Raw genomic sequence first — 18,306 nt, 5'->3', positions numbered from 1 at the left:
ATGGATTTGATGTTCCTTGGGGAGATCATCAGAGATTGGGATTTTTTTTTAGACCCAACCCTAACTTGTTGTTCTCACCACTTTGTCTCTGACTTGTTTGGAGATCTCCTTCGTCTTCATGGTGTTGTTTCGAGATAACCTTTGTCTTCCTTGTGTTGTTTGGAAATCTCCTTGATCTTCATAGTGTTGTTTAGAGATCTTCTTCGTCTTCATGGTGTTTGATTAGTGGTGTCTTTTGCTTAATGGTGTTGCAGCCTCTGTGGCCTTTCAGAAAAGGTGTGTATATATTGACAGACCCTGGGACACTAATATTACACACAGGTGGACTTCTTTCACTATGCAATTGATCTATGAAGGTAATTGCTTGCACCAGAAATTTTTAGAGGCTTCATAGGAGAAGGGGTGAATACATATGCACACAGCAATTTTAATTAATTTTGTCCCATAAATTTAATTTTTAACTATATTTTTCTAACTTCACTTCCCCAACTTAGACTAGAGCTGATGCATCACACCCAAGTCAGTTTACAAAAACATTTCAGTACAGGTTGTGTGACGCCCTGGGCAAGCCAGGGGTCACAGGTCATTGCACCGTCACACCCTACACCCCAGTTAGGAACACCACAGCTAAACTAAAATCCTTGTTGCCTTCCTCCAGGGGCTGATGTCCACACCAGGGGGTGGGCCAGGCGGTTGGCTCCGCCCACCAAGGAGTTCACAGCTCTGGAGGCGGGAAGAAACCAGGCAGATGAGCTCAGGGAGAGCTTGAGTGAGGAAGCAAGTTAAGATAGTGTGCGGAGTTTGAGGAGTAAACAGCTAAGATAAGTTAAGGAAGTGAAGTGGTAAAGGAGGAGTAGGAGAAACTGAAGGAAGGTGAAAGGTGACAGAGAGAAAGCCTGAAGTGAGTCCAGCTGTGTGCAGGACAGAGTCAGCAAGGTCAGCAACGGTGGTGATTGTCTGAAGGGGTGACCGTTTGGAAGTTCCTGGAAGGACCGCGGACGGGTGGTGGCCCGGCGGTCTGGAGCAGCGTACCAAAGGACAGTCAGCACCAGGGCAGGGGCCTCTCGGACCCCGGCAAGGCTAGGAGTCGCCAGAATTTGCCAAATCCGTCAGTGACGGGGACGTAGATCCCCCAACAACCAAGTCCCGATTGAAGGCAACAGCCCAACCATTGTAGCAGAAACACCGCCACCGCCAGGGCACCAGTTTCTCAGGGCCAGCGCCTGCGGGCAAAGAGTAGAGCTCCTCCGGTCCAGCTTGAAGCCGGGGAGCGGGTTACCGGTGGGAACCCATCGCTACCAACACACGAACATTAGGTGCAAGAAAAAGGGACATCACCGTTACCTACTGGGAGAGCAAGTGCAGCCGTCCGTGGGAACCGTCTTTCCAGCCGTGTGGTTTACCGTAAAACTGTGTCAACGTCTCAGGCTGAGTGAGTACCACAGTGCCGCAAGGCACAGCGCTGCCCCCGCGTCCCTGCGCCCACCAGGCCCTGCATCTGGCATTCCATCCCCGGGCCCCGGGAACACCAACCCCTACCCACGGAGGGGCAACCCAACAACTAGCTGCTCCCCCACCATCACTCCCGGGATCCCCACACCGAGCAGCGGTGGTGAAATCACCACAACCGTGGGTGGCGTCACGGACAATAAACAATATCCCAACACCCAACAACCCCCTTTCACTCACGGGCGAGGAGTGCCGCTCGAGAACCCCCGGGATCCGGCCCACAGCTCGAGCCACCACTGAGCAGCGGCAGCCGCCGGACCCGAGCAGAAGGGGTGAGCGCGGTGTGCTGACACCCTCCTCCCCGCCCGCGACAGTTGTAATGTCAAAGGTAAAAAGCCAAGTGGGCGGGGGGGGCGTGAATATTTTCCAAGGCACTCTATTCCCCACTTGGTTATGGATGATATATCCACAGAATATAGGTCAGTAACCCAACTCTGGGTGCACTTATGTTAAGAACTGGAAAAAAGTGGCTGCATATATATGGCTCTATCCGGTCCTTTTAATAAAAGAGCTCAATGAAGTGTTTTGAAAAGGGTATGTTGCATTTTGATAAAATCACCAGCCATAAACCTAAACCCCTCCACAAAAAAACTGCAAAAACCAGACTTATTTCCCATAATTTTAAAGGTGTTATATGATCGTCAATCTTCCAAACACACTGCTCCTCTGCCTCCCAGCTTCTTGGCTTGCTGGGAGCTGACACCCCCTGATGATCAATAGTGGTGGCCAGCGCCATGGTCGTGTCACTTGTCATAAATCTGTACCTTTCAATGCTTCAAGAATAGGCAGCTTTGCTTCTAAAGCAACAGAGAAAGGCAGAGAACTGAAGCTGGAAAGGTTCAGAGCAGCTCTTACAAGCCCGATAATGAAGACCTTGTAAATGCAGCATTCGTAGCGCCCCTGAAGCCATCAGGAGCTACAAGGTACTGCATCCTGTCAAAGAACCCAGAAGACCAGTGCCGGTAATACCAAAACACATATATAATCCCTGTTTTTCCCTTTCCCAAGGACTGGTGACAGACTAGAGTTGGACTCAATGGCTGGGCACCTAGGGGTGGAGCCGATCCAGTCCACCAGACGACAACCAGTCAGTAAGTGGAAGTGAAAGGAAACGGACGTAACCGTACTTACGGGAGTGTGTAACAGTGACCCGTCAGGAGCAGATGTGTGGTTGCCGAAGGAGTACGGTGGAGTACTCTCTGAACCATAGCACTGACGGGATACAGAGCCCTAGGTCAGGCAAATTCTCCAGGCAGAACTGATAAAATCTGCACAGTGAGGTGACCATCCAGGACCTCACTGACCGTAAAGTCTGGGGGCACCAGCAGTGATGGGAGAACCAGGGACCGGAATGGAACACCGACTCTACAGGGTTGAAACTGCCCACCGTAGAGTCTAAAGACTGAGAGACTACCAGGAGGGGACCCCAAAACGCTCCAAGCGACGGGTACCCACCAACTAGAGAAAGGTGCAGGGGAAAGAAGCCTTCAGGTCACCAAACCGGCACTGGGATTAAGGGGACAAGTGGTGAGAATCAGCCTTCCTCAGTACCAGCCATCAAACCGCTGTGAGTAAAGAAAACGAGTTACACTGCAATCCCTTGTGTGTCCTACCTTCTTTCCGCACCTAACTCCATCACCTAACCCCTTGGGCCCCGGCCCTACTTGTGGAGGGCCCAACATCCAGGCTGCCATTACCATCAGCTCCAGTGGTGAGAAACTGAGCAGCAGTGGCTCCATCTATCTAGCCTTAACCCGCAAGTGGCGAGACGAAAAAAACTTTATTATTTCTACCGTGTAAATAACCCCCCTTCAAGCGACCCCCAGGGTCACGGAACCGGGCAATGGCCACCCAGTGAACTGTCCCCGTACATATATACGGCCTGGGACCGAGTACCTCATAGCCCTGGGGCGAGTCACATTCCCGACCTAAGAGACCAAACACCGCTGATCTGCAACTTAATCAATGAGCTTTAAGAGGTGAATTTCAAAGTTGCTTGAATTTTACGAGAACATTACAATTTTATCCATTTAATCAGATAAGAAAACCATGTTAACAAAAAAAATACTATAAAACATCTGAAAAGGGGAGTAAATTCTGAAAGTGGCATAAAACTCTATACATTTTCACAACATCAGAGAATGGTTATTTTGGGTGGTGGGGTGTTGGAAATTGTCTGTAAATTGAGACTGCATTTTTCTCGGGTTTATATGCGTTACTTTACATTGGAGTTTACTCGAATTATAATCTTCTTGGCAGATTTCTATGTAGAACGCTGAGCACCATGTGACTTTAGAGGATTTACTGATGAAAGAAGCCAGACTGGAATAGAACATTATGCTGATTAAAATAAGACGCTTTTCTTGATTTCCTAATTAATCTAAACCCTTAGGAGCCCTAAAGAGATGCAAACAGCCGTTATTAACATAGGATACAACGCTCCTGGAAGTACAGAGCCCGAAAATAAATGACTATTGTGGGTACCGTACGAGTCTTCCTTGTGCAGCACGGCTGTATAATTGAAAGTGATGCTATCGCTGAGACTCTACGATATACCCAAGAGTGTATGAAAAATGATCAGCTCTTCAGGAACTATGACTCTGCTTCAATTGACATAAAATAATTGAATCTGGATATCTGAAGACTAATAAAACATTTGGCTCCTCCACCGAGCACAGGCAATCTTTATTCAGTAATGAGAGAACATACTGAACCTGTGGGCCGGCCACCCTTATGGAAAGAGACTTTAATGCATAGAAGCCTTTGTTCCACATCTGTAGGTTCTTTTCAGGAAAGGACACGATACATAATATACCGTAATACAAAAATGCGGCTCTAGGGGGAAGAGAAATATTTCTTGAGCAGTGCTGTGATCATCGGACTTGTAGCAAATTCTGAAATAGGGCCTCCTCAGCAGTGGGAGAACAAGGCAAGACCTCCAGGCCCTACAGCAAATTTACATTATAGGGACTGGAGAAACCTTATTCACCTTGTGCCATGTTAACAGGATCTTTGTAGCATTTGAAGATGGCAAATGACCACTGAGGTCTATAATAGTGTCCTCTCAGAAGTAGGAGAATGGAAATGATCTCTGAGGTCTACAATGGTGTCCTCTTAGAAGTAGGAGAAGGCAAATGACCTCTGACGCCTACAACGAAGTCTTCTCAGCAGTGGTAGAAAGCAAATGACCTTTGTTACCTACAATGGGGTCTGCCAGCAGTGTGAGAAAGCAAGTGACTTCTGAGGCCTACAATGGGGTTTTCTCAGTAGGAATAGAAGGGTACATGATCTCTAAGGCCTACAATGGGGTCTTCTCAGCAGTGGAAGATGATAAGTGACTTCTGAGGTCTATAGCAAATTCTGTAATAGAGTCTCCTCAGCTGTGCAAGAAGAAGGTAAGTAACCTATTAGATCTATAATGAGATCTTCTTAGCATTGAGAGAAGGTAAATGACCTGTAGAGCCTATAGTAAATTCCAGAATGAGGTCTCCTAAGCAGGTAAATAAGAAGGAAAATGAACGCCAAGGCCTACAATTTGGTCTTCTCAATAGTGGTAGAAGGAAAATGATCTATGAGGCCTACAATGGCGTCCTCTTAAAAGTGGGAGAAGGGAAATGACCTATGATGCCTACAATGAGGTCTTCTCAGCAGTGGAAGAAGGCAAATGACCTTTGCTGAATACAATGGGGTCTTCCCAGCACTGGAAGAAAGCAAGTGACTTTTGAGGCCTACAATGGAATCTTCTCAGCAGTAGAAGAAGGCAAGTGACTTCTGAAGTCTATAGAAAATTATGAAATAGAGTCTCCTCAGCAGTTTAAGAAGAAAGCAAGCAACCTATTAGATCAATAATGAGATCTTCTCAACAGTGGGAAAAGGCAAATGACATATAGCATATAGGGCCTATAATAAATGTCATAATGGGGTCTCCTAAGCAGGCTAGCAAGAAGACAAACAAGCGCTGAGGCCTACAATTTGATCTCCTCAACAGTGGTAGAAGGAAACTGATCTCTAAGGCCCACAATTGGATCTTCTCAGAAGTGGGACAAGGCAAGAAACCTCTTAGGCCTTTAGTAAATTCTGTTATGGAGTCTCCTCAGCAGTGTAAGAAGATACATGATACTGTATCTGGGTCCTACAACAATTCTGGAATAGAGTGTTTTCAAAAGTGCAAGAAGACAAATGACCTCTGAGTCCTGTAGTAAAGTCTGTGATAGGGCCTCCTCAACAGGATAAGAGGAAGGTAAGTGACTTCTAAGGTATATAGCAAATGGGGCCTCCGTCCTCACCAAGGCAAATTACCTCACAGCCTTATTAATTCAAAAAAGGAGACTTCTCAGAAGGAGGAAAGGACAAATACAAACACACTATCTCCAAAAGCTGAATGGTAAGGGAGTAGGTAAAACCATTCAAATAGGCCTTCAAGTCTCTTGATACTAAATATACATGAGAAAAAAACGATAACATTAAAATTTAGAATCCATCATCCTTTATCTCAAACATTGTGTCTATTCTACAGGCCCTTTACAGAGGTTGTCTCACAATCACAATCGGTCCATAGGATAGCTGCTGCTCACAGGGGAAGTCTCACCTTTGGGAGAGTAAAAAAGATAGCTGAAAGTTCTGAGGGTCCCAAAAACTGCAGTGTGCATGCTTGAGCTCCACTTATTCAAATGGGGGACATAGGACCCTTATTTTGGTGATCGGTCTGAGTGGCCAAGGTGGGACCCAAAGCGATCAACGAATATTAGTATATGCACAAATATTGGTGACAGTATGTCCAAACCTGATTATCACAACCATTCCCAAACTATGAGGCTTAATATGAAGTTGGGCCTTTTTTCCAACCTATAAAAGACTCCTCTATAGTCGGAAAATATATCTAGACCTCCCATGATTAGGTGCAGACTAGCACCAAAATTTGCAATTGTTTTTGGTGAAAAACTTAATACATCTGTCTATAGGCTGCTCCTCAAGATAACCTATACCTGTTTTTTCAACTTTTGCTTAGCACGTTGCAAAACATTTAAACCATTTTGCAACTTGTGACTTTTGAAGTTTTTTTTCTGTATAAAAGGATACTGAAGCTCCGGTCTGTGATAGCCAAGTGCCAGAGGTTAATCCTGAGATCATCGGCTGACATGTACGTCTCACAGTCACTGTTGACAGAGATGGAGTTGACATGATATGTGTGTCCATTAGAAAATATTCTTCTTGGGGAAACTTCTACCATTAAATCCATGGGCTTAAGAACAGGCACCTGAAAACAAAAGAAACACAATAATATGTGTAGACAATACAAAACAATCCATCTAAGAAACAAAAGATCAATTCATCCAGTTATGAAACAATCTGCGCAGGCCTTGAAAGTCAGGCAAAGATTTTATACTATATTATACACATAATTCTTAGACAGGCGTTTGACAAATGTGGCTGGTGAAACGAATGAGGGCACTGTGACTGATGTAACTAATTCAGGACACTATGACTCATTGCAGTAATTGTCACGGGGACCGTATGGCAGGACCGGAAAAACTAAGCTGACCCTTAGACCTCGGATCCTGCGCTGTCCCTCAGCTCAGAGGTACGCTTGATGGTAGTGAGGTCTGTGTCACCAGCGTGCCCCTAATGTCCAAGCCCTAATGTAATTCCCCTCACCCACCCTCACCCGTGGGGTGAGCGGGGACTGTAAACCCAAACCCCACAACTACATACGAACTGGAGAAAAAACAAAAACTCGTACACACGGCAATCACACACAAAGGAGCAACTAAACGTGCAGAGGGGAAAACAACATGAAATGGAGTGAAGTAAACAGACAACTTGGAAACTACCATGCCACATAATAAGCACACCATGGACTGCTGCAGTAGCACCAATGCTGCAGTCAACACACCAAGTAGCAGAGAGGGTTTCTCCAGCTCCTTACAACTCCTGGCCATTATAAATGAATGAAAATAACTAGCACCCTCTGCTGGAAGCAGAGGGTATATATAGGGCCTGGGAGTGGTCAAAACCGGAAACACCTGCCCAGGAGACAGAAGCTGCTGGAAAGCATATTGACATTAATCTTCTTTCCCAAAGGAAAGGGATTACATTTAATCAGCAGAGTCTCACAAGGAAAAGTGAGACTCTGACCCAGAACCTGTCACTAATCTCTACAACAGAGAGACGACCGTGACAGTGATTGAGATCTGTAGCTGGTGGCACTCATATGGGTATAGTGTCTGGCACTTATGGAGGCACTATGGTGGGTGATGGAACCCAGAATATGTTTGAATTTCCTGAGCCATGTCCAGCTTACCTGTAAGGAGGTCACGGTGGAAAGATCTTTCAACTTCCCTTCTTCATCTTTGAGGTTGTACCCCTCTGGCCTCTTATCACGCTCACTAATCTTCCATAATTTGATAGTTTTATCTAGAATTTAATAAAAAAACTCTCAATATAATGTTCATGTCTATCGCTACAGTGCAAAACAGGTATATTGTAAAATGCAAAGAACATGCAGTATACGTCCATAAATGATATGTCACATCACTGTACGTCTATTACACGACATACATTGGTGATTGTAAAGTAGTGATCAGCATTTAATGTTCATGTTAGCTGTAGATATTTATAATTTCATCCATCAGCCCATCCATCCAATCAATTACCCATTCCTCCATAACTCCATGCATCCATCTATCCAATCAACCAACAATCAGTCAGTCAATCTATTCACCCAATCAGTTATCCACTTTCCCATATATCCTTCCATCCGTCCACTCTTCCACCCTATCGGTTAGCCATCCTTCCATATATCCATACATCTATCCTCCCAATCAATTATCCATTCCTCCATATATCCATCCATAATCTATCCATCCAACCAACCATCTTTCAATCCATCCATCCATTTAACCAGTAAGTTATCCACTCTTTCATATATCCATCCATCCTTCAATCCATCCAACCAACATCTGTCAGTCCTTGCATCTATTCACCCAATCTGTTCCTTCATATATCCATCCGTCAATCCATTCATCCATCTATTCACCTAATCAGCTATCCATTCATCCTTTGAACTATCCTTTAGTGCATTTATCTATCTATTCACTGAATCAACAATCCATTCCTCCATCAATCCACCTGTCCATCCTTTCATACACTCAACCAGTAACCTATCTAGTCATCAATCCCATCGACAAATCCATTTCTCCACCCACCCATCCATCCATCCAACCATCAACCTATCTATTCATCCACTGATATTACCATATATCCATCCATCCATCCATCCATCCACACATCCAAGCAAATAAACCTGACTCTAGGGGCCATTACAGAGCCAAGGTTGAATTAATAGAAGAGTTAAGTTGCCGTTTCTCCATGATAGAAAAAGGACTATGGTTTGCTGGAGATATACTTGCTGCACCCCATTATAAGACAATCGGGTGTATTACATATTAGGACTAGTGATGAAGGGGCAACCACCATGCTTGGGTGCTCAATACTCATAACAAGCAGTTGGATGCTCAGATGGATGTAACTCGGATACCTGAGTATAATGGAAGTCAATGGGGAACTCAAGCATTTTTCCAAAAGATTTCCTAGAAAAATGCTTCCTAGAAAATTGCTCCCCATTGACTTCCATTATGCTCTGGTACTGGAGTTGCACCCATCTGAGCATCGACTGCTCATTACAAGTACTGAGCACCTGAGCATGGTAGTGCCCGCTCATCACTAGTTACGAGTACTGAGCACCCGAGCATGGTAGTGCCCGCTCATCACTAGTTACGAGTACTGAGCACCCGAGCATGGTAGTGCCCGCTCATCACTAGTTACGAGTACTGAGCACCCGAGCATGGTAGTGCCCGCTCATCACTAGTTACGAGTACTGAGCACCCGAGCATGGTAGTGCTCGCTCATCACTAGTTACAGGTTCTGAGCACCTGAGCATGGTAGTGCCCACTCATCACTAGTTACGAGTGCAGAGCACCCGAGCATGGTAGTGCCCGCTCATCAATAATTAGGATATAAAGTAAAAACGTAAGCTATAGCGCTAAAGGTCTACGAGCGTCTTTACCTATTTCACGTAAAAACCAACTGCATTAAATTGAATCCAAATACAGTATACTGAATATTACTCAAAACCTTGACATGGAACTTATGTTAAAAAAAACCTTACAAACTTGCATTGTGGCACTTCGTTCCGAGGATCAGTGGGGGTCCCTGCAATTGAACCCCTATCCCCATTGATCGCGAGGTTACAATAATATTTCATAATCTCTAGTAGAGCAAAAAACCCTTTATTGTTGTTTCTATTGCTTATATATAGCATGAATATTAATTCATGCATGCACGCATTCCCAAGTATTCCCCTAATTCTGGCCTTCCCTTCCCAAATACACGACATACGCCCTTAATAAATGCGCCCCATTGTATACACCCATGTAACGGTTAAGTGAATTTCGCACTTGTTAACATCCTCATAAACATTTGCAGCACATGGAGGCAGATGATCTGCGATCCTACCATTTGTAGACAGAAGGGAGTGGGCTGCGTTCTGCTGCGGGAGCCATTTAATCTTGTTAATTTTTTCTTCTATTTCCAAGCTTTTCAGATAATCAAATTCGGGCTCGTGGCTCTGGAAAGTGCTGTAGACATTGTACTCGCCCTGAGTGCAGGGTTCATTCTTACACTGCAAGGGACATAATAAGGAGAATGCAGCAGATGTAGCGCTTATGATACATAATGTACATGATTTTTGGGATCCAGAGCCCTGGATTAATCTGCGTCCTGAGAGGACCAGGACTATCGCTTTGACCCTCCACCAGTAGCAGGCGTAGCTGGCACTACTGTATATGCATGCCTCCATTTATGCCCTAAAGAACATCTTAAAAAAGCTTTTACTATTATGTTTACAAATGGAAATTTTGATGACAGGTTACTTTTAAAGGAAACCTCAAAAAACGGATCTACTTAGGTCACTTAACGAACCATGGCTATTAATTATTTCTCAGTGGTTACCTAAGTGTAAGTTTCCTATGCATTCTACAATTTTGCACTAATTTAACACTATAAGGCTTTAAAGGGAACCTGTGACTAGATTTGTCCCCTATGAGCCACGGCCACCACCAGTGAGCTCTTATATACAGCATTCCAGAATACTGTATACAAGAGCCCAAGTCGCTCTGTATAACAAAGTCTTTTACTATACTCACCTGAGGGTGGTTCGGTCCGATGGGAGTTGCTGGTCTCATCACATGCCTCTTCCCAGCTCCGTGTGGATGATGTCATCCACACAGAGTCCTCCGATGCGTTCCTGCACACGTGCAGTTCTCTCTGTCCTACTGAGGGCAAATCAAAAGATTGTAGTGCGTTCTTTGTCCTTTCCCCATGCCTGTGCATTACAATACTTTGCTCTGCCCTCAGCAGGGCAGAGAGAAGTGAGTGTTCGCAGAAGCGCAATGGCAGCCTGATTCTGGACGTGTCATCCACATGGAGCTGAAAAAGAGGATGGCGAAGGAAGGAAGAGAGGAGGCGCTGGACCAAGACCAGCAACAATCAATCTGGACTGCCCCGCAGGTGAGAATAATAAAAGATGTATTTTTTTACATTATACAGAGCGGCCTGGGCACTTATATACAGTATTCTAGAATCCTGTATATAGGGGATCACTGGTGTGGCCACAGCTTATAAGGGACAAATCTGGTGACAGGATCAATTTGCAGAAAATCTATCACCAGGTTTTTTTTTTCCCCATTTGAGAGCAGCATGGTGTAGGGGCAGAGACCCTGATTCCAACAATGTGTCACTTAAGGGTGCTTTACACGCTGCAACATCGCTAGCAATTGCTAGCAATGTCGCGAGCGATAGTACCCGCCCCCATCGTTGGTGCGATATGTGGTGATCGCTGCCGTAGCAAACATTATCGCTACGGCAGCGTCACACGCACATACCTGTTCTGCGATGTCGCTCTGGCCGGCGAACCGCCTCCTTTCTAAGGGGGCGGTTTGTGCGGCGTCACAGCAACGTCACACGGCAGCCGTCCAATAGAAGCGGAGGAGCGGAGATGAGCGGCTGGAACATCCCGCCTACCTCCTTCCGTCCTCATTGCCGGTTGACGCAGGTAAGGAGATGTTCCTCGTTCCTGTGGTGTCACACACAGCGATGTGTGCTGCCGCAGGAACGACAAACAACATCGTTACTGCAGCAGCAACGATATTAAGGAAAGGAGTGACGTGTCAACGAGCAACGATTTTTCACGTTTTTGTGCTCGTTGATCGTCGCTCCTTGGTGTCACAAGCTGTGATGTTGGTAATGGCGCCGGATGTGCGTCACTAACGACGTGACCCCGACAATATATCGTTACCGATATCGCAGCGTGTAAAGCACCCTTTAGTTTACTTGGTGCTGCAGTTTTGATTAAAACAGGTTTCTGTGCTGCAGATCACAGAAAGCTAAGCTCTTTATAATCCCGACCACACCACTGATTGGCATGTTACTGAGGACAGTGCACTGTATACTGTACATAGGCAAAAATCTGCCAATTAGTGGTTGAGGCATGGTTGATCTACTGTACATGGCAGCAGGTTTACTAGTGCTCTAGTGATAATCTAATGCTAATTAATCAGTGATTTTATAAAAACCAGTAAGTGACACATCGCTGGAATCAGGGTCTCCGTCTCTACATTATGCTGCTCTCAGATTAGCCTGTCAGCTCAAACTGTCAGTATAAATTAAGCATGCAGTCTAGGGTATAGCCCCAATAAAAAACGCACCTTTACCATTCTTATTGCTGCTTGCATTCTGTGAAGCTTAATGAAATATGCGAATTAGAGTGTTGGTGCACACTGGGTGTGGCCAAGATGCTCAGTGCACCATTCTGCTTAGAGGTTTGCATGCCTTCGCCTTGCTCACTGATGGCAGCACTGTTTGCAAAGGCAGCTTTGTCAGTTATCAATGAGCGGCCGTTAACGATGGAAAATACTCACCAAATCGTCCATCGTTGACACGTCGTTCATTTTAAAAAAAAACGTTGATTGTTGAGGACGCAGGTTGTTTGTCGTTCCCGAGGCAGCACACATCGCTGCGTGTGACACCTAGGGAACGACGAACTACAGCTTACCTACGGCCAGCCGGTCATGAGGAAGGAAGGAGGTGGGCGGGATCCTCCGGCCGCTCATCTCCGCCCTTCCCCTTCTATTGGGCGGCCACTTAGTGATGCCGCTGTGACGCCGCACGAACCACCCCCCTATGAAAGGAGGCAGTTCGCCGGCCACAGCGATGTCGCTAGGCAGGTAAGTATGTGTGATGGGTCCTAGCGATGTTGTGCACCACGGGCAGCGATTTGCCTGTGACGCACAACCGACGGGGGCTGGTGCTTTCACCAGCGACATTGCTAGCAATGTCGCTGCGTGTAAAGCAGCCTTTAGTGTGTGATATTGTAGGGCTACACCCTACCCTATCTGGGAAGACAGACTCATTTTAACAAGTAATCACAACTATATTTTATATATAAATATATGTGTACATACAATATATGTGTGTGTATGTATGTATATATACACACCGTGTGCAGAATTATTAGGCAAGTTGTATTTTAGAGGATTTCTATTATTATTGATCAACAACTATGTTCTCAATCAACCCAAAAGACTCATAAATATCAAAGCTTAATATTTTTGGAGGTTGGAGTGGGGATTTTTTAGATTTGGCTAGCTTAGGAGGATATCTGTTTGTGCAGGTAACTATTACTGTGGAGAATTATTACGCAACTTAATAAAAACCAAATATATTCCCATCTCACTTGTTCATTTTCACCAGGTAAACCAATATAACTGCACAAAATTTAGAAATAAACATTTGACATGCAAAAACAAAACCCAAAAAAATTAGTGACCAATATAGCCACCTTTCTTTATGATGACACTCAACAGCCTATCATCCATAGATTCTGTCATTGCTTGATCTGTTTACGATCAACATTGCGGGCAGCAGCCACCACAGCCTCCAGACACTGCTCTGAGAGGTGTACTGTTTTCCCTCCCTGTAGATCTCACATTTTACGAGGGACCACAGGTTCTCTATGGGGTTCAGATCAGGTGAACAAGGGGGCCATGTCATTATTTTTTCATCTTTTAGACCTTTACTGGCCAGCCACACTGTGGAGTAGTTGGATGCATGTGATGGAGCATTGTCCTGCATGAAAATCATGTTTTTCTTGAACGATACCGACTTCTTCCTGTACCACTGCTTGAAGAAGTTGACTTCCAGAAACTGGCAGTAGGTCTGGGAGTTGAGCTTCACTCCATCCTCAACCCGAAAAGGTCCCACAAGTTCATCTTTGATGATACCAGCCCATACCAGTACTCCACCTCCACCTTGCTGGTGTCTGAGTCGGAGTGGAGCTCTCTGCCCTTTACTGATCAGCCTCTGGCCCATCAAGAGTCACTCTCATTTCATCAGTCCATTAAACCTTTGAGAAATCAGTTTTAAGATATTTCTTGGCCCAGTCGACGTTTTATCTTATGTTTCTTGTTCAAAGGTGGTCGTTTTTCAGTCTTCCTTACCTTGGCCATCTCCCTGAGTATGGCCAAGGTAAGGCTTTTTTGATACTCCAGTAACGTTGCAGCTCTGAAATATGGCCAAACTGGTGGCAAATGACATCCTGGCAGCTTCACGCTTGATTTTCCTCAATTCATGGACAGTTATCTTGCGCCTTTTTTGCTCAACACACTTCTTGCGACCCTGTTGGCTATTTGCCATGAAACGCTTGATTGTGCCGTGATCACGCTTCAAAAGTTTGGCAATTTCAAGACTGCTGCATCCCTCTGCAAGACATTTCACAATTTTGGACTTTTCAGAGCCCGTCAAATCTCTCTTCTGACCCATTTTTCCAAAGGAAAGGAAGTTGCCTAATTAAGCACACCTTATATAGGGTGTTGATGTCATTACACCGCACCCCTCCTCATTACAGAGATGCACATCACCTGATTTACCTAATTGGTAGTTGGCTCTCAAGCCTATACAGCTTGGAGTAGGACAACATGTTCATGTGATCAAAATACTCATTTGCCTAATAACTCTTCACACATTGTGTGTGTGTATATATATATATATATATATATATATATATATATACATACAACCCCTGGCAAAAATTAAGGAATCACCTGGCTCTGAGGATGTTCATTCTGTTGTTTACTTTTGTTTAAAAAAAAAAAAAGCAGATCACAGACATGGCACAAAACTAAAGTCATTTCAAATGGCAACTTTCTGGCTTTAAGAAACACAAAATAAAATCATGAAAACATAATGTGCTATCCAGTAGCGGTTACTTTTCAAGACCAAACAAGGGGAAAAATTATAAGATCACTCAATTATGAGGAAAAAGTTATGGAATCACCCTGTAAATATTAATTCCCAAAACTAACACCTACATCAAATAAGATCTGCTCGTTAGTCTGCATCTAAAAAGGAGCGATCACACCTTGGAGAGCTGTTGCACCAAATGGACTGATATGAATCATGGCTCCAACACGAGAGATGTCAATTGAAACAAAGGAGAGGATTATCAAACTCTTAAAACAGGGTAAATCATCACACAATGTTGCAAAAGATGTTGGTTGTTCATAGTCAGTTGTGTCTAAAATCTGGACCAAATACAAACAACATGGGAAGGTTGTTAAGACAAACATACTGGTAGACCAAGGAAGACATCAAAGTGTCAAGACAGGAATGGTAAAACAATATGTCTCCAAAACAGGAAATGCACAACAAAACAAATGATTAACGAATGGAAGGAAACTGCAGTCAGTGTCTGTGAACAAACTGTAAGAAACCACCTAAAGGAAATTGGATTTACCTACAGAAAAGCTAAACAAGAGCCATCATTAACACCTAAACAGAAAAAAACATGGTTACAATGGGTTAAGGAAAAGCAATCGTGGACTGTGGATGACTGGATGAAAGTCATATTCAGTGATGAATTGCGAATCTGCATTGGGCAAGGTGATGATGCTGGAACTTTTGCTTGGTGTCATTCCAATGAGACTTATAAAGATGACTGCCTGAAGAGAACATGTAAATTCCCACAGTCATTGATGATATGGAGCTGCATGTCAGGTAAAGGCACTGGGGAGATGGCTGTCATTACATCTTCAATAAATGTCCAAGTTTCAATTGAAATTTTGGACACTTTTCTTATCCCATCAATTGAAAGGATGTTTAAGGATGATGAAATCATTTATCAAGATGATAATGTATTCTGCCATAGAGGAAAAACTGTGAAAATATTCCTTGAAAGAAGACATATAAGGTCAATGTCATGGCCTGCAATAGTCCAGATCTCAATCCAACTGAAAATCTTTGGTGGAAGTTGAAGAAAATGTTCCATGACAAGGTTCCAACCTGCAAAGCTGATCTGGCAACAGCAATCAGAGAAAGTTGGAGCCAGATTGATGAAGTTAAGTCCATGCCTCAGAGACTGCAAGCTGTTATAAAAGCCAGAGGTGGTGCAACAAAATACTAGTGATGTACTGCAGTGTTCTTTTGTTTGTTTTTCATGATTCCATAATTGTTTCCTTCTAATTAAGTGATTCCATACTTTTTTCCCCCTGATTTATCTTGAAAAGTAACAGTTACTGGCTAGCGCATTATGTTTTCATGATTTTTTTAGTGTTTCTTAAAGCCAGAAAGTTGCCATTTGAAATTACTTTAGTTTTGTGCCATGGCTGTGATCTGCTTTTTTTAAACAAAAGTAAACAACTGAATGAACATCCTCAGAGCCAGGTGATTTCATAATTTTTGCCAGGGGTTGTGTGTGTGTGTGTATATATATATATATATACACATACACACACTCTGTATATATACAGTATATATCATAACTATATTTTACTAGGCTGAGCAGCAGAAGATGCCAAAATGTCGCCAACCCTCTCCATACAAACAGAGAGCAAAGGAGTCATCCCATGGTGCGCTGCATGTATTGCATTGATATGTTGGGTCCTCAAACAATGGCTGCTCTTTGTTCTATATATTAGTAATGTCAGTGAAATTAGATTGACCTGTACCACCCTTCTATATGAGTGTTTACCCCTTTGATAGGAAAGCTAATGTAATGTACACATACCTCTGGTTCTCGTTGGAATATTACAACACGACCCCCCTTGTCCCCGGTTGCCAGCAGCTCTCCTGTGTGATTAAACTCAACTGTAGAAATGATATCAGCTGTAAGAGAAAAAAAAATAGTGTTAACAATAAAACACCAGATATATAGTCTATACTTGAAGCTATAATTCAATTCCACTACCCGATATCTTAATTTCAAGGGAATTTGTCAGCACATCTGTACATATTAAAGTAGTAGCATGGCTGTATAGTTGCTGGTTCGCCAATAAAAATGATACCTTTTATGTAGACATCTGATGTGCCAGTCATGGGAAAGCCAGTGTAAAAGTCATGCAAATGAGGCTGAAAGTGCCCTCTTGGAAGGAGCGGCCCAAGTGCACTGACACGCCCCCAGTGCTCGTCCACTCTGATTTGCATATGGCTTTTACACTAGATTTCCCATGACTGGCACAACTTTACAAAAAACGGTATTATTACAGCGGTTGGATTATCTCAGCACAGGAATTTTTTTTTTAAACACATGCAATTGTGGAATACTTATTAGTATTCCAAGACCTATTGATTAAAATGAACTTTGTAGGACAAGTCCTTTAAATGTTATGATATAATGATATGGGATAAATGCCATCCTAAATGTTATGGAAAAAGATTCTGATTAGTAGTGACTGTTGAGACCCCCTACCAGTTCTCTCATACAAGGGTGGCCTTGATCCATCACAGTGTGAGAAACTGCAATCAGCCTTATCCAAGAGAATGGGGCTCTGTGGGGAACATTGACCAACATTGTATGTTGAAATACAGTGAAAGTGTTAAAGGGGTTGTCCAGGATTAGAAAAACAAAGCTGCTTCCTTTCAAAAACATCGCCACACTTGTCCATAGATTGGGTATGGTATCGCACCTCAGCCCTCTTCACATGATACGCTTTTTACCAATGGATGGGGCTAAACTGACATTTCCTTTAATACCTGTATTAAGCAGACCATGAAGACAAATAGGTGCCTTGTAATGCCTAACTGCCCTACAACATCACTATAATCACTCTCACAGCTTTGGCCAATTTTTGTCCAATTTCATATAAATTCGGTTCATCTCACCAAGTTTTTCAATGTTGAGGGGAGAACAAAGTACACAAGCAAAGTTCAAGGTTATGTCAGAAAATGTTATTATTTATTTGGGCATATAATAACTTATATACTTGCTCCAATTAGATGTTGATAAGAATGTGACCTTTCCTATAATAGAATGTATTGCCTTATTCTACATAGTGTGAGGCTGCGCTCACTTAATGTAATGGTGAATACTCGCTTGGCTGCTAGATTAAGGCACACAGGAACGATATTCTATTTAAACAGTCCATTTGGTTTATTCACACATAAACCAGCACAGCAGCAACATAACAAAGGCCTTCTTGCGGCTTCAAAGTAAGACAAACATGAGTCTTCCTTTGGCTTTACAGAAACGTATATGACCTACAGTCCATTTCATCCGTGGGTACGCTTGTACAGCTTCAGATACAATCCTGCACAGCAGTATCCCAGTGGAGGTATAGCACTGTTTACTCACTGACCTTGGTCAGTATACAACCCCCTTTAGTGAGATTACCTTTCTGGAGCTTAAGCAAGGCTCCAACGAACACTTAGGAAATAGGAAGACTGCCTCAATGGCTTCACCAACTTCTC

At 43.7% G+C, this 18,306-nt stretch overlaps 1 protein-coding gene across 6 annotated transcripts in view; it reads right to left on the bottom strand.

The window, feature by feature from the left end:
* PPP2R2C (protein phosphatase 2 regulatory subunit Bgamma) overlaps nucleotides 1-18,306 on the bottom strand; it is a 293,434-nt gene that overhangs the window by 33,243 nt on the left and 241,885 nt on the right. For all 6 annotated transcript variants that reach the window (XR_012753968.1, XR_012753969.1, XM_075346867.1 and 3 more), the window contains 4 exons: nucleotides 16,628-16,725; nucleotides 10,024-10,189; nucleotides 7,811-7,923; nucleotides 6,589-6,766 (listed from right to left, as the gene is read on the bottom strand). Coding sequence is in view for 4 of the 6 variants with exons in the window: in XM_075346867.1 (XP_075202982.1) it covers nucleotides 6,589-6,766; nucleotides 7,811-7,923; nucleotides 10,024-10,189; nucleotides 16,628-16,725 (555 nt within the window). In the remaining 2 variants the exon portion in view is untranslated. The remainder of the gene's footprint in view (nucleotides 1-6,588; nucleotides 6,767-7,810; nucleotides 7,924-10,023; nucleotides 10,190-16,627; nucleotides 16,726-18,306) is intronic.

Source organism: Anomaloglossus baeobatrachus, chromosome 1, assembly GCF_048569485.1.
Source record: "Anomaloglossus baeobatrachus isolate aAnoBae1 chromosome 1, aAnoBae1.hap1, whole genome shotgun sequence".
Taxonomy (NCBI): Eukaryota; Metazoa; Chordata; class Amphibia; order Anura; family Aromobatidae; genus Anomaloglossus; species Anomaloglossus baeobatrachus.
The sequence above is the reverse complement of the archived record's forward strand: the minus strand, read 5'-3'. Positions and strand labels throughout refer to the sequence as shown.